Source organism: Stenella coeruleoalba (genome assembly GCF_951394435.1).
Source record: "Stenella coeruleoalba genome assembly, chromosome: 7".
NCBI lineage: Eukaryota > Metazoa > Chordata > Mammalia > Artiodactyla > Delphinidae > Stenella > Stenella coeruleoalba.
The window spans coordinates 19,277,120-19,290,952 of NC_137153.1; the positions used below are offsets into that span (position 1 = coordinate 19,277,120).

The window sequence follows — 13,833 nt, forward strand, 5'->3', positions numbered from 1 at the left end:
GGATGCCGTCACCCTGCTGACGCTTCAGGGAAGAAGCCCAACCGCTCTCCTGGTCACAATTAACAACCTCTTCTCGTTCTGTGATTCCAGCAGCCGCTCACATCTCACTTCCAGGGAGCCCTGGGCTAGGCAGGACCTTCCAAAGACTACACACACCCGAGCCATGACACAGAGACCCTCAGAACCCCGGTACAGAGGAGGAGACCGGGGCAGAGAGCTGGTGGAACGTGCCCAGCAGCTGGCTGGTTGGGAAAGGCATCAGCCCAGAGCTGAGGTCTCACCACCCGCAGGAGCCCTCGCTGACTCAGTTACCTCATGTTCCCAGCATCACTTCTAGCCCCAAACTGGCTTGTCTCTTGCTTCTCCCAGGCAGGCTCCACTCCCTACCATTTTTCTTTATTATTGAAAAGATGACTTCAAAGCACGACAACTTCACACAAAGCTGCAAATCTGGTATCCCACCACCTTTGCCCCATGACTATCCACCCTAGAAGATGCTACAACGTGAGCTTCACAAGGAAAGGGATTCTTGTCTGTTTTGATTATTACTTCATCCCGGAGCCTAGGACAGTGGCTGGAGGCCCACGGGAGGAGTTCGATAATATTAGTTGCATGAGTGAGTGAATGAATGTTCATATCCCCCGACATGGCTTTGTGTAGTGTCATCCATACGGCCACATATCTGAGGTCGATGGGGTTGGATTGAAGAATTCACCCGCTCACCCCGGGGCTCTGAGAGCACCCCGTCCAGGGGATCATGTTCCCAATGGTGGGGACCTCCTTTCAGGGAATGGGGACAAAGCCGGGTGGAGAAGGGGCCAGCTCCACAGCCAGATGGAGGATTGGTCTTGGCAGCCTGGAGGTGCCGGGGACCAGGGCAGTGCCAGCCACTTGGGCTGGCAGGGCCCAGACCCCAAGATCATACCAGCGCTGCCAGGACCCAGTCTCTCCTGCCTGGCCAGCTGCCGCCAAATGGAACTGCTGGAGGACAGCAAGCGAGGAGCAAGCAGGGAAGTGACCTCCTGGACCCCCAGGGAGGCGGCCTGGACAGCACTGAGTTACAGGCGGACACCTCGGACTTCAGAGCTCCTCTTAATGGCAATCCTGGGAGGAACATATTGCCGTTCTACTCTTCAGAGGAGGAGATGGGCTCAGAGAAGGTGATCACATTGTCACACAGGCAGGACCAAAGCCAGGCCTTCACCCCTGTTCTGTGCGGCTACAAAGCCCTGCTTGACCCCAACCTCTCCAGGCTCCCCCACCCCCAGCCCCACCTGTGGACACAGTTGATGCTCTCCAGGTAGGCCATGGCCTTGCAGATCTGCAGCGAGTACAGGACAAGAGTGAGCACCTTCAGGCAGTTCTTGTTTCGCTCCAGGTAGTGGCCCAGCTGCAGGAAGGGGAAGATGCCCTGAGGACCCTGCCCGGTCCGGGGCATGGAGCTGGGGGGAGGGGGAGGGCACACCCAGGCGGCAGGACTGTCTGGCAACTTCCTCTGCAAACGGCCTCTGGGCTCTTTCAGCTGGGAGTTAAGGGCCCCCTGGCTCTGAGCGCATCCCCCGCCCCCACGGCAGCCCAGCTGTCATCGCAAGGGTCCTCCTCGGGCCCCTCCAGCTCACCTCCCCGTAGGGGTACAGTTCCATGACGATCCAGGTGGGCTCCTCTTCAATTATGCCAATCAGCTTCACGATGTGCGGGTGATCCAGGTTCCTCATGATCACTGAAAGTGGCAGCGAGAGAGACGGGCCCGAGCCCTTCTAAGGTCCAACGTGAGAATCGGGCTTGGCTGGTCCAACCTGGAGAGAGCGGCGCAACCCTCCTCCCCTGTGGGCGCCAGTGCCGTCCGTGGCCTCCCGGCCCTCGCTCCGGGCCCTCCCTGTCTCTGAGTCTGCATAGTGTCGGGGCCTTTTCCAGCTCCTGGTCTGGGGGCCTCCTCGGGGACGCCTACCTGCCTCACTCACGAACTTCTCCTTGCTGTCCAGAGTGCAGTCTTTCTTGCAGGTCTTTACAGCCACGTTGATTTTCTCCCCTTTCTGCAACGAGAGTGTGTCCAGGGCCCCTCAGTCCTGCCCAGCACTTCCCTCCCCGGCGTTCCCACGGTCTTCCCACAGGGAAACAGGTGATGTCTGGGCGTCTGGGTCTCCACGAAGCCTGCTCTTCCTCTGTCTCTTCCCCTCCTCCCCTCCCCACCCCCTTCTTCCTGATCAGGACTGGAAGAACTTTCGAGATCAGATCCCTCGAGCCCTGGGCCGTCCAGATGAAGACATGGAGCCTGAGGGGCCACGTGATCTGCCCAAAGTCAGCGGGCTTGTTTGGGGCACGTGCAAGGTCATTGTCAGACATGGCGTCCTGGTCTCTTTCTCTTTATCATTGGTTTTGACATTTTTGCTGCCCCTTTCCTCTGCTCTGGCTTTTCTCCCAGGCCTGGTAGAAGCACAACCACAAAGGCAAACCTTGTCCCGCCCCCTTGGCGGCCTCAGATCCCACGCTTCCTTTTCTCACAACCGCACTACATGGCGCCTCCCCGTCGAGCTCTCCCACCAAGAGTCAGTCACCCCCCGGCAGGTGCTGCCTCTCTTTGGATCCCTGCTATTGCTGCCTTTCTTGGAAATGACTCTTGTTTTCATCACTCCCTGTGTATTTCATAAATACTGCAAAGACCAAGTTGGGGAAGATAAACACACCACGGCAGCCACCTCCAACTCTAGAGCATTCGAGCTCCTTTCTCATGCTACAGAAAAGCAGAGGAGGAGTGTCAGGGAAGAGGCTGGAACTCACGTGACTCGTGTAGACACCTTCATAGACCTCCCCAAAAAAGCCTTCACCAAGAATACGATTCAGGACCACATCTTCCCGGGCAATGCCATACTGTGGGCCTGCACAGGTGGAGAAAGCAAGACAGTCCTGGAGTGCAGAAACCAGCTGGCACCCCTGGGAATCCGAGTATCTGCATCCCCGGGAATCTGCACACCTGCATCCTTGGGCATCTGAGCATCTGCAGGCTCCGCCCCCTCCTGCCCAGGCGTTACCAGACCTGCCCCCCCACCCCCACCCCGCCAACCCCTCAGCCAGGATCCAGGGGCTGGGCTGGGCTGGGAAAGGGGATCTAGAAGGTTTCACTGTCTCAGACAGGGGAAGAGTTGTTCCCTCTGAAGGCTGGGTCCCATATCCACAGGCTTAGGTTCCTTCCGCCCCCCTCCCCAGGGCACACAAAAGTTCGATGGTGTGGGGATATAAACAATGATTTCCGCTTTCAAAATCAAAGACGGCTCACTCAGCTTTGTCCTTGTCTGAGGCACACGTGGGAGAGGACAAAGGAAGGAAAGAAAGTCCCCATTTGGTGTCACATGTGTCCCCAAATGTCACTTCCCAGGGCCCCGGCTGTGGTCGACGTGCAGGGGTGGGGTGGGGCGGTCAGGGATCTACCTCCTGGTCTTCGCAGGGTCTCGTCGGGAATCTCTGCATAGATGTCTGATTCTGGAATGACAGAAGGAGGACACCCCATGGGCAAGATGCTTCAGGGGGCACCACCAGGAACCAGGTGTGGGGCTGCCCCGTGCAGGCCAGTGGAACCAAGCTGACATCACGGGGAGGGGTGTGGGGAGGAGCCAAACAAGAACTGGGCTGCTGTCCGGCATTTCAGAGTGGCCATAGGGCCCAGGCACCTCGGCCTGAGTCTTTGCTCACTGCTGCTCACGGCTGTTATTTGGGGCAAGTTGGTTTGTCTCCTTTAATCTGTTTCCTTTTCTGTGAAATGAATGTTTCTGGGGAATGCAAAGATTAAATAAAATAATACCTATTATGTATTTAATGCTGTCATGAACTGAATGTTGTGTCCCCGCCTCCAAATGCTAATGTTGAAGTTCTGATCTCGTGTGATGGTATTTGGAGCTGGGGCCTTTGGGGGGTGATTAGGTTTAGATGAGGTCATGAGGGTGGAGACCCCATGATGGCATTAGTGTCCTTAGAAGAAGAGGAAGAGAGACCAGATCTCTCCATCTGTCCACCATGTGAGGACACACAGAAGGTGGCTGTCTGCAAGCCAGGAAGAGAGCCCTCACCAGGACCCAGCCATGCTGGCACCTTGACCTTAGACTTCCAGCCTCCAGAGCTGTGAGAAATCAGTATCTGTTGTTTAAGCCCCTGGGCCCGTGGTTTTTGTTATGGAGACTGAGCTGACCAAGACAAACACGGTGCCCTATACTAGCTGCCCAACATAGGTGAACTGTTATGATTAATGACATTTTAAGCCGTCATTGAGCAGTCATGGGGGAAGTTCATTTTTCTGCAACTTTGAGGGAATACTTGATGATGTCACAAGAGCAGGCAGAAGAAAGGCTCTGGGTGCAGGCAGAGGACAGCAGATGGGCAGGCTTACCTATGCTGCAGCTTTCTGAGAGGTGGGGTCGCCGAGTCTCCAGGTTTCTATAGGGGGAGATGGGAGGGCAGAAGCCAAGTGAGCTCAGAGCCTGGCAATGCTCCCCCAGGGCAGCCTCAGCCCCCTCTCTCCCACCCACCCTGCCTGGAGAAGCAGCCTGTCCTTATGGCAGTAACCTGGGAGCATGGCCCAGGCAGTCAGGGGGCAGGAGGGAGGGAACAGCAACAATACCACCCCCTCCCCCCACTAAAGATGATGCCAGGTGGCATTAGGGCACAGGGATATCCCTGCATGAATTTTCTGGGAGAAATTTACTGGTGAAAAATCACCACTTGTGAAATGCTGGGATTCCAGCATTTTCTCCTGGGGTCCAGAAACCAGAAACCATGGGGGGGAGGCTCCCTGTTTGTTCTGCCTTTCCTGGGAAGACACAGGCTGAGTGCAGGGCCAGTTCCCCACCTTCCGGGTGTACTCACAGTGTGGGGATCTGGGGCAGGCTGTTCCGCTTCTCACCATCTGGGGAGAGGGGAGGAGAAGGGGCAGCTGGAGTCAGAGACACAGGGTCCTGGGTGCACTGCTCCTAGGGGCCAACACAAGGGACACCCCTCCCGCCTTTCTGTGGCCCCTGAAAGTCGGAGTGGAAGCTGGGTAGGCGTCTGGCCTGAATTGGAATCTTTTTAGTAGATGAAACTCTCAGGCTTCCTCTGCCACTGTCAAGTGTTCCAGCCTGACCTCTGCTTTCTGACTCCATCCCCAAAGAGGAGGGACCAGCCATGTTCCGGCAATAGCTTTGATTTTCCCAGGGCTACAAATCCTCTCCTCTAGAAGCCCGCCCCCATGCCGCCCTTGGCCAGCGGGGCCAAGGCTGTAGCCAAGGACCCAGGATGGGACCACGGGGCGCAACCAGCAGGGCTGGGTGAGCCCCAACCCCACACCTCCAAAGCCTCTTCATTCACATATCAGTCATGTAAACCATATCACATATGGTTTAGCTTCTCCCGCTCTGCCTCTGGGAGGGCTTGGCTCAGCTGTGCCGCCATCTGCCCGTTGGTCCAATTTACCTTCAAGTGGAAACACACCTTTCTTGGGTCGAATGATGAGAGAGCCTTTGTGCTCCCCCTGCAGCCGGCAGTAACCATCTACGAGGTCAGCCATGTTCTCGGCCTCTGCCAGAGAGGAGGTTTTGATGGACAAGGACTGCAGGGAAGAGACCAGCCAAGGATGAGACCCCAGAGCCTTGGCTAGAGTCTACCCCAAGGGACTGGAGAAGAAACTGCAGGACTCTGTTGCCCACCCCCGGCCTGGACGCCATCAGCCCCTCTCCTGGGGCTCAGCTTGCCTTTCCCACCGCCACCAGAGGGCGCTCTCATCACCTCTCCCAACTGACCACCCTACACTCTAGGAAGGCAGCTCCAGGTTGGCTTATTCTGGTCCTTCAGGGCATAGCACATGCCTTGTACCTAGGAGGTGCTCAGTATGCAAGAGCAGAAACTGAGAGAAGGGAAGAGGGAGGGAGTGGGGCAGGGGACAGACGGATGAAAGGAGAGATAGACAAACTGTTCACAGCCTGAGGTCTCTCTGATTCTCCCACCCACAAAAAGCCCTGGGGCCCCAAGGTCTTGATTCTGAGTCACTGTCACTTGTTCAAAGTTAGACCTCTGACCCATACCTTGATTTCTGATCACTTTACCCCCGCTCCCCGCCCCCCCCAATCTCCTACAGCTTCTTTCTTGACATTTTTAACAATAACGTTGCTTCCTGAGATAGTTTCTTTAATTTATCATCATCCTGCTACCTTGTCTAAGAACCAGGTGCCATTTTCTTAACAAGATCTCAGGCCAGGCTGGCCTGAGCAGGAGCTCCCAGCCTGCAGCCGTTCCCAGTGTCTCCAAGCTTCCGGGTGCCCAGGGATGCTCACCTGAGGGGCGCCTTCAATGCCTATCTGCAGTACCGCCTGGCCCTCCTCCAGCAGGAGGCACCTGATGGACTTGATGTGCTTGAACTGGGCCAGGCAGGTGGGCTGTGGGAAAGGAGGGGGTCCTTCAGACCATCCCATTCCTGGGATCAGGCCATGCAGATGGGTCAGTATGGTGTGGGGATGGGGCCTAAGAAAGAACTGAGAACTGGAGTCTCTCGCGGGGATGAAGAGGGAATCAGCGATGATTAAGGAGGATCATCTAGCCCAAGCCCCTTGCAGAAGAAAACAATTAGCCTGGAGAGAGCCAGGGCTTGCCCAAGGTCTTAGCCTGGAGAGAGCCAGGGCTTGCCCAAGGTCGTAAGCCAAGGTGGTGGTGGAGCCAGGGCTGGACCCAGCCCTTCTGACTCCCCGGGGCATGATTACCCCATTTTGCCATTGAAAGAGCAACTCTTTCATCTGAGCCAGAAGAACGATAGTAGTGTCCTTCCCTCTTCCCCTCCCCCCCAAACCACCCCGACCCCCTCCTCTGTGCAGGGGACAGTCACAGGGATGTAAAGAACCATTAGCCCCATGCTGTTATCCCAAACACCATCTCCACAGCTACTGATAACCAAGGGCCTCTCTGCTCTCAGCAGTGGGGGAGGAAGAACCGATGGGGCAGGCCAGGGTACAAGGCAGCAGAAAGGGGAAGACGGCTCTGCCTGGGGCTGGGTGGGGCCTGCCCCCCACCTGTCTCTACCTTTGCATCTTGACTTGTCAGCTGGCGGATGCCTTTAGGGCCGATGACCAGGTCCACAGTAATGTTCCATCCTTGCTGGAATCAAAGGAGAGATGGGCTGTTGCCCCAGTTCTGCCCGCCCATATTTCAGAAATCTGAAAACAGCTCACTAAGCTGGACACGAGCCATTGTCTCCCGGGCCCTCCAGCTCCTTCCATCCTAACCGCACCCCGCCATACAGATTACCCCCCTCCCAGCACCCTGCCAGCACTGCCCACCTCCCAGAGTTGGAGCCAAGATTTCAGTTCCCTTCGTCAGGCGAGTGGCTTAGCGTTAGTTGCATTTTCAGGATGCAACATTTTCAGGATGCAACATTAGGGAGGCCCTGATGCTACAGAACTTACAAGCAAGCCAAGCCGCTTCTCGGCACGCCCCGCGCCCCCCCTCCCCCCACACCGAGTTGCCTTCATGGCCCCCTTGCCTGAGAGGCCTGGAATTCAGGTCAGGGAGAGAATAAAGAGAGCGTGGCATTACAATGAGTTCACAGCGAAAGGTCTCCTGGTCGATGTTGGCAAAGCCTGCGAGGGTGTTGAAGAACTTCATGACGCACTCCTCCTCCCGGAGCGAGGCATACTGCTGGAACGTCTGCTGGATCATCTTTCGGAATTGCTTGGGCTGGGGGAGAGGGGCAGGGGTGAGCGGGGCCTGATTCCTTCCCTTACGATCTCACCGCAAGCCTGCCTGCTGCTGTAGGATAGTCCCCAGGCCTCTGCCAAGAGGGCAGTGGTGATGTCTTACCCACAGTGCACATCTGTTGTCTCAAGGGAGCTCACCATGGCCCTGGGAGGGAGGCAGGGGAGATGGCATCCCCGGTGCTTAGGCCACAAAGCTAATTGGCCTCTGATGTGGAACTAGAGCCGTGTTTCCTGATTCCCAGCCACAGAAAGGGCCCGCTGGATGGAGTGGTCCTGTGTCCAGATGGCCCAAGGCAGTGCAGACCCCTGGCTTCCCTGACTACCCCCAGCCCCATCCCTTTAGCTCTAGTCCTAGGGGGGACACAAAGGAGACACGCAGGGAGTCTTTCTGAGCTCCTCACCCACTGGTTTCCTCACCTTTAAGTTCTCCTGCATCTGCTTTGGGAAAAACAGGTCCAGCCCCACTTCTTTCCTGAAAGAAGGGGGAGAAAAGCAGCATTTGACTCCCCTTCATCCCCAACCCAAGACTTCTGGCCAATCAGGGAAAGGCAGGAGGACCAGGGAGACAGGTCCTTCCTGGCTGTGGTCTGGGGATGAGGGGGTGTATGGGGTGGCAGGAAGAGCTGGGCAGCAGGAAAGGAAGGGAGGAGAGGCTGGGGCCGGTCCCAGGACTTACTCCAGGAGCTCGAAGTTGGACTTTTTGTCCAGTGCGTTGTGGGGCATGTCCTTGAAGAACCGCCTGGAGAGAGAGAAGCCATGGAGAGGCTGATGGCTGGGGAATCGGAGCCGGGTCACCCAATGCCCACATGTTGGCCTGGAAGCCCCCTCCCCCGTTCCGTTGGGAACCACTGGGAGGGAAAAGTTAGGAGAGTCGAAAAATTCGATATTTAGAAAACCATGAAGAAAAGGAAAACCCACAAATTTCCTTCCTAGAAAAGACTCCAGCTGTGCTCTGGGGGGCCCAGTTCTGGGACAACACAGTTGTTGGGCAGAGGAGGAAGATGGTGCTTCTACCAGTGGCCTCTAAAAATAAACGACCCAAGGCTGCCAACACCTGACTTATCAGCTAAGGAACACCCACCTCCACCTTTAGGCTTTGGGCTCCCTTTGTGATTTCCTTTTCCCTCATTTGCTATCTCTGTATATGTGTGTATGTAAATAATTGTTAAATGTATTAATAGTACACAGGAAAACTTTAGAACTTATGGAACAGAATATGAAAATAAAAATAATCCATAATCCTACCACCAGGGGTGACATCTATTAATTTGTTTTACATATTCTTTAAGTCCCATTTTCTCTTAAAATGTATGTCTTGATAAAGATTTTTTTTATGTATTATGTATTTATAACAATTAAGTGGAGATCAAATAGCCAATGTCCCCATTTGTGTTATCCTCCCTTCCCTGCTTGGATCACTGTGTCTAGTAATTTCTTCAACTGTTGCAGACATTGTCCCACTCTTGATTGTACATTAGAGTAGCTCAGTGTTACTTTAACCCGGGTATCCTTGTGCACATCTGGGAATAGTTTTAAGCTACAGATACCATAAGCAGAGAGGGGCAAGCAACTTATGATTCAAAAGCAATAAATTTACATAATTCACAGTGTTTAGAAAAGAGTAAGGTTAGATCCTCACCTCGTACTTTATTCTAAACGGATTAAAGGGGAAAATGTTAATAATGAAACTATTTTAAAACTAGAAGAAAAGCTAGGGAAATATTCCCAAATCATGGGATTGAGAAGAATATCTAAAGCGTGAAATCATAGAAGAGATCTCCAATAAAAACTTAAAACATGTAGTGCTATGTCCTTAACAATTTTTAATAAATGGTATTTTTGAATATATTGTCAATCAAGATAAGTAGTTATCTTTTAATAATTATGGTATCAATTTTAGAGAAAAAAATGCATTGGAAAAAACCTGACTGGATCTACCCTGTTAATGGAGGTTATCTCTGGCTAATGAAATTTCAAATGATTTTAGTCATTTTTTTCCCCCTTTCTACATGTCCCAAATACTCCACACTGAACAGGTATTACCTTTTTACCTGAAAAAAAATTTAAGGCAGTGAGATTAGTCAAACCATCGTAATGCACGAGTTTTCTGGGTTCACTCCCTGCTGAGATGGCCTCCTCCATGGCTACACGTTTCCCCTATGTAGTAAGTTCTTCATTCGTTTCCCGTCCTCTCATTAGGCCCCTGGAGCTACGGAGACTAACTTTAATCCTTTCCTAGATGCCATATACTTGAAGGCAATTCTTTTATCATCACTTCTCTCTTCATTATGGTCCGTTCTCTTCTTATAGTCCCCAACACACACACACACACACACACACGTGCACACACACACACGTGCACACACGCGGGTGAACGCACACACACACACACACACACCAGGGCATTGTCCTCAATTACTTCAACTGCTTCACTCAGATGACAAAAAGTGATGCAAAGTAAGAATGAGGAAGAAAAACTGGCTCTGTGGTGAGAGGGGCACAGGAAGACAAGTGGTTCTTTCCAGCTGGGGCAGGCCCAGTTATTCCAAATGCCAGCAGTTGGAATGGAGGGAAAGCAAAAGATAAAAAGTTTCCTATAAAATTTCTCTTACAGAATCAAAGACAAGTACATTAAAATGAGTTTCAGGGAGTAATAATATTTAATGACGGCTCAGTAAATATTGTTGAATTATGTTTCACAATATTGAAATGTATTTCTAGTCTATCTCCTTCTAAGAAAAGATGCAAGGATAGTTTTTTTTTTTTCATTTTTTGTTGCTGTTGTTCTTTTTGGGTTTCTTTTGGCTGCACTGTGTGGCATGCAGCATCTCAGTTCCCCGACCAGGGATGGAACCTGTGCTCCCTGCATTGGGAGCCCAGAGTCTTAACCACTGGACCACCAGGGAAGTCCCTAAGATACAGTTTTGAAACATATTTAAACAAAATAGAGTTAGAAAGAAACCAGGCAATGAGGTAAATGAGATAAAAAAAATGTGCCAATCTGTGGCTTGGGCTGGTTGCCCTGGCAGCCAGGGTAGTGGACAGAATACCTCGCCAAGTGCTTAGCTCATCAGGAGATAATATTGACCATAAAACAAGGACTGCATTTCTTAAATTAAAAAGTGTGAAAAGCCACTGATCGAAAGAAAACTAATAGTCGTAACACTCATTCTACCAAAAAAATGTGAAGCCAATTTCATGGTTTTTTCCTCCTGCTGCAATTCTGGTAAATACCAATCGTATAACATTAGAGCACAATTCAGTAAATGTGAGAGTAGGAGGGCCTGACTAAATGTGGTCTGAGTGTATGACCTTCCAATGGTCTAATTCAGTGGTTTTCAACCAGAGGCAATTTTGCACCCTCTCCCCAGCCTGGAAACATTTGTCAATGTCTGGAGATCTTTTTTTAGTCACAGCTGGTTGGGATGAGGGGTGGTCCTACCAGCATCTAATGTGTAAAAGCCGGGAATGCATAGGATGGTCCCCACAACAAGGAATTGTCCAGCCCCAAATGTCCCTCTTGCTGAGGCTGGGAACCCCTGGGAACCTGATCCAAGGGGAGAACTTGGGAAACTAGAAAGAGTGGCTCTTCCCTAACCCCACTTCTTGCGACCGGGTGCCTGACAGAGCGGGACTGCAGATGCTGGAGGAGTGTTCTAGCTGAGTAAGGGCAGATCTGCACTCTGGAAATCAGACAACAGGTGAGCAGGGTTGACATTCAGTTATAGGGCACGAGGAACTCATCCAGGGCTCTTCCCTGGATGGAAGATCGTTTTCCTCTTCCTTCCACCCGAAGGCACTTGCAGTTAAGATCCAAAATGTCCAGTCAGTCATGGCAGCTTTAGAAAGTTTTCTGAGCCAGTGTTCCCTGCGGCTCTCCGCATTCATAGGAGACCTCAGAGCACGCCTGTGCAGCTTCCACAGCAGGCAGCACGGCCACCCGCATTTCCTCCTGGGTTGAGTGAGCTGCAAAATGTACTCCCAGGTAACTGAACGAATTGGCTTGCTGCACGCAGTTATGGGATTCTAACAGAATAAATGTTAGCACGTGTCCACCGGAGAAGAGGAATTGAGATCTTTCAGGGTTATCCCTTCATTCAAACACATACTGTGCTCTCACCGTGTGCCAGGTGAAGGCGGCACCAACCCTGAGTTCCAAGGTCTGATAGATTTCAGACTAGTGGATGTGAACAACTGGGCGCCTGCCGCGTAAGTACGGCAGATCCCTGCAGGGTAGGACGGGCGGGGTGGGCACAGGGAAGGGGAAGGTTTCGAGGTGGAGAGACCCTTGAGGCTGCTCTGCAGGAAGAGCCCAGGGCCACCCTGCTTATTGCCGACATTTCAGAGGTGTCCTCTGAGCTTTTCTGTGAATGTAGAGGGCAAGCAGGCAACCCTGCCTCAGTGCATTTTCTAAAGCTGCCAGAACAAAGAAGAGATTATCAGGCTGAAAAGGGGTACTAGGCGAGTATTCCACGCAGAGGGGATGCACCACCCACTGAGGAAGTGACATCTGCTTCCCAGTCCCAGGTGACAGCGGTCTGTTAATGTCACTCCTGGTTTACGATAACGAATGAATGAATGAATGAGTTTTGAGACTGGGGATGGATGAAAGAATTCTGAGGACTGGGGTATTTAAATAAGCCTTAGTAAAAAAAAAAAAAAAATTGGGGTTGGCTAAATGGAAAGGTGAACAAATTTGGAAATGAACACTGAGGAATTAAAAAGCATGAAAAATAACAGCAGTTTTAGAATGATTAAGGAGGTGGTGAGTGGAAAAGTTTTTTATTAGGAAAAAGGAAGATAACACATCTACACCATCCCAACCTCTAGAAATCCAGCTTACTGCCTATATCACTGATGGCCCACCAAGTAGGAAAGCAAGGAGGAGCCCTCCGAGGCTGTCCTTGACCTATTCTGTCACAGATGCCAGCAGTTTCAGAAGCCCCCCCCTTCCCATCCCACGGCTCTCCCTGGGGGACCCCCAGCACTCTCTCTGAGATCGAGGATGGGAGCCAGAATTCCTCAATGCCCCCCAACTTAGTAGAAGCAGCAGCAGAGTCCTATTCTCTATACCTTTAAGGTCACAGATAGGGCAAGACTCACCCTGGAACCATCACCTCATACGAGGCTAACTGTCTCTAAATCATCTGGAAGACTTGTCAAAAATGCATGTCCTGGGACTTCCCTGGTGGCGCAGTGGTTAAGAATCCGCCTGCCAATGCAGGGGACACAGGTTCGAGCCCTGCTCCTGGAAGACCCCACATGCCACGGAGCAACTAAGCCCGTGCGCCACAACTACTGAGTCTGCACTCTAGAGCCTGCTAGCCACAACTACTGAGCCCGCGAGCCACAACTACTGAAGCCCATGTGCCTAGAGCCCGTGTTCCTCAACAAGAGGAGCCACCGCAATGAAAAGCCCGCGCACAGCAACGAAGACCCAACACAGCCAAATAAATGAATGAATGAATGAATGAATAAATAAATAAATAAATTTTTTTAAAAAAGCATGTCCCAAAGTCCCATCCACATCTACTAAACCAGAGTTTCCAAGGGTGGGGTTAGGGAATCTCTAATTTAATGAGCTCCCAGGTGATTATGATTTGCAACCAGATTTCAGAACCACTGTTCTAGGACAGACAAGGGGTACAGAAAAGGTGATGAGAGGGCAGAATGGGTCATGGATCCTGGTGGATGGTGAAAGTGAATGGTGCTGCTTTGGCTGAGAAAGTGCTAGAGCATGGCCTTAACATGCTCCTCCTCTGTCCACAGTGCTCCCAACGGCCAAGAATAAGGTTTATTTCTTAGACTGTCATTCAAAGTCTTCCACCATCGACCCCAACTCACCTCCCTAAGCTCATCTCCCACGGTCCTCCAGTCTGCTCTTTTCCTTCCACTGGTCCCCGAGCCCAGGATGCACCCTCCCCCACCTCCCAGTTCCCCCCAGTAGCTACCGATGGAAATCGTTCTCTTGCTTCCTGGACCAGTTCACATTCCCTCTTCCTGATGTCCTCGGGCGGGATCACTGGCTCCTCTATGTATGTCTGTGTGCTGCTTATTTCACTCTGCTGCATTATGATCAATTGTAGACACACTTGTCACCTCCCAAACACTGTGAGTTTACGGG

General features: G+C 52.2%; 1 protein-coding gene across 5 annotated transcripts in view; it reads right to left on the reverse strand.

Annotated features, from left to right (window-relative positions):
* Positions 1-13,833, reverse strand: part of PTK2B (protein tyrosine kinase 2 beta) — a 137,761-nt gene that overhangs the window by 19,317 nt on the left and 104,611 nt on the right. For 3 of the 5 annotated variants that reach the window (XM_079927626.1, XM_079927623.1, XM_079927624.1), the window contains 13 exons: positions 8,386-8,448; positions 8,127-8,181; positions 7,549-7,689; positions 7,036-7,110; positions 6,297-6,398; positions 5,440-5,575; positions 4,855-4,894; positions 4,379-4,425; positions 3,427-3,477; positions 2,779-2,876; positions 1,949-2,033; positions 1,620-1,720; positions 1,275-1,390 (listed from right to left, as the gene is read on the reverse strand). In XM_079927626.1, coding sequence (XP_079783752.1) covers positions 1,275-1,390; positions 1,620-1,720; positions 1,949-2,033; positions 2,779-2,876; positions 3,427-3,477; positions 4,379-4,425; positions 4,855-4,894; positions 5,440-5,575; positions 6,297-6,398; positions 7,036-7,110; positions 7,549-7,689; positions 8,127-8,181; positions 8,386-8,448 — 1,110 coding nt within the window. The remainder of the gene's footprint in view (positions 1-1,274; positions 1,391-1,619; positions 1,721-1,948; positions 2,034-2,778; positions 2,877-3,426; positions 3,478-4,378; positions 4,426-4,854; positions 4,895-5,439; positions 5,576-6,296; positions 6,399-7,035; positions 7,111-7,548; positions 7,690-8,126; positions 8,182-8,385; positions 8,449-13,833) is intronic. The other 2 variants (XM_079927627.1, XM_079927625.1) reach the window with 1 other exon arrangement.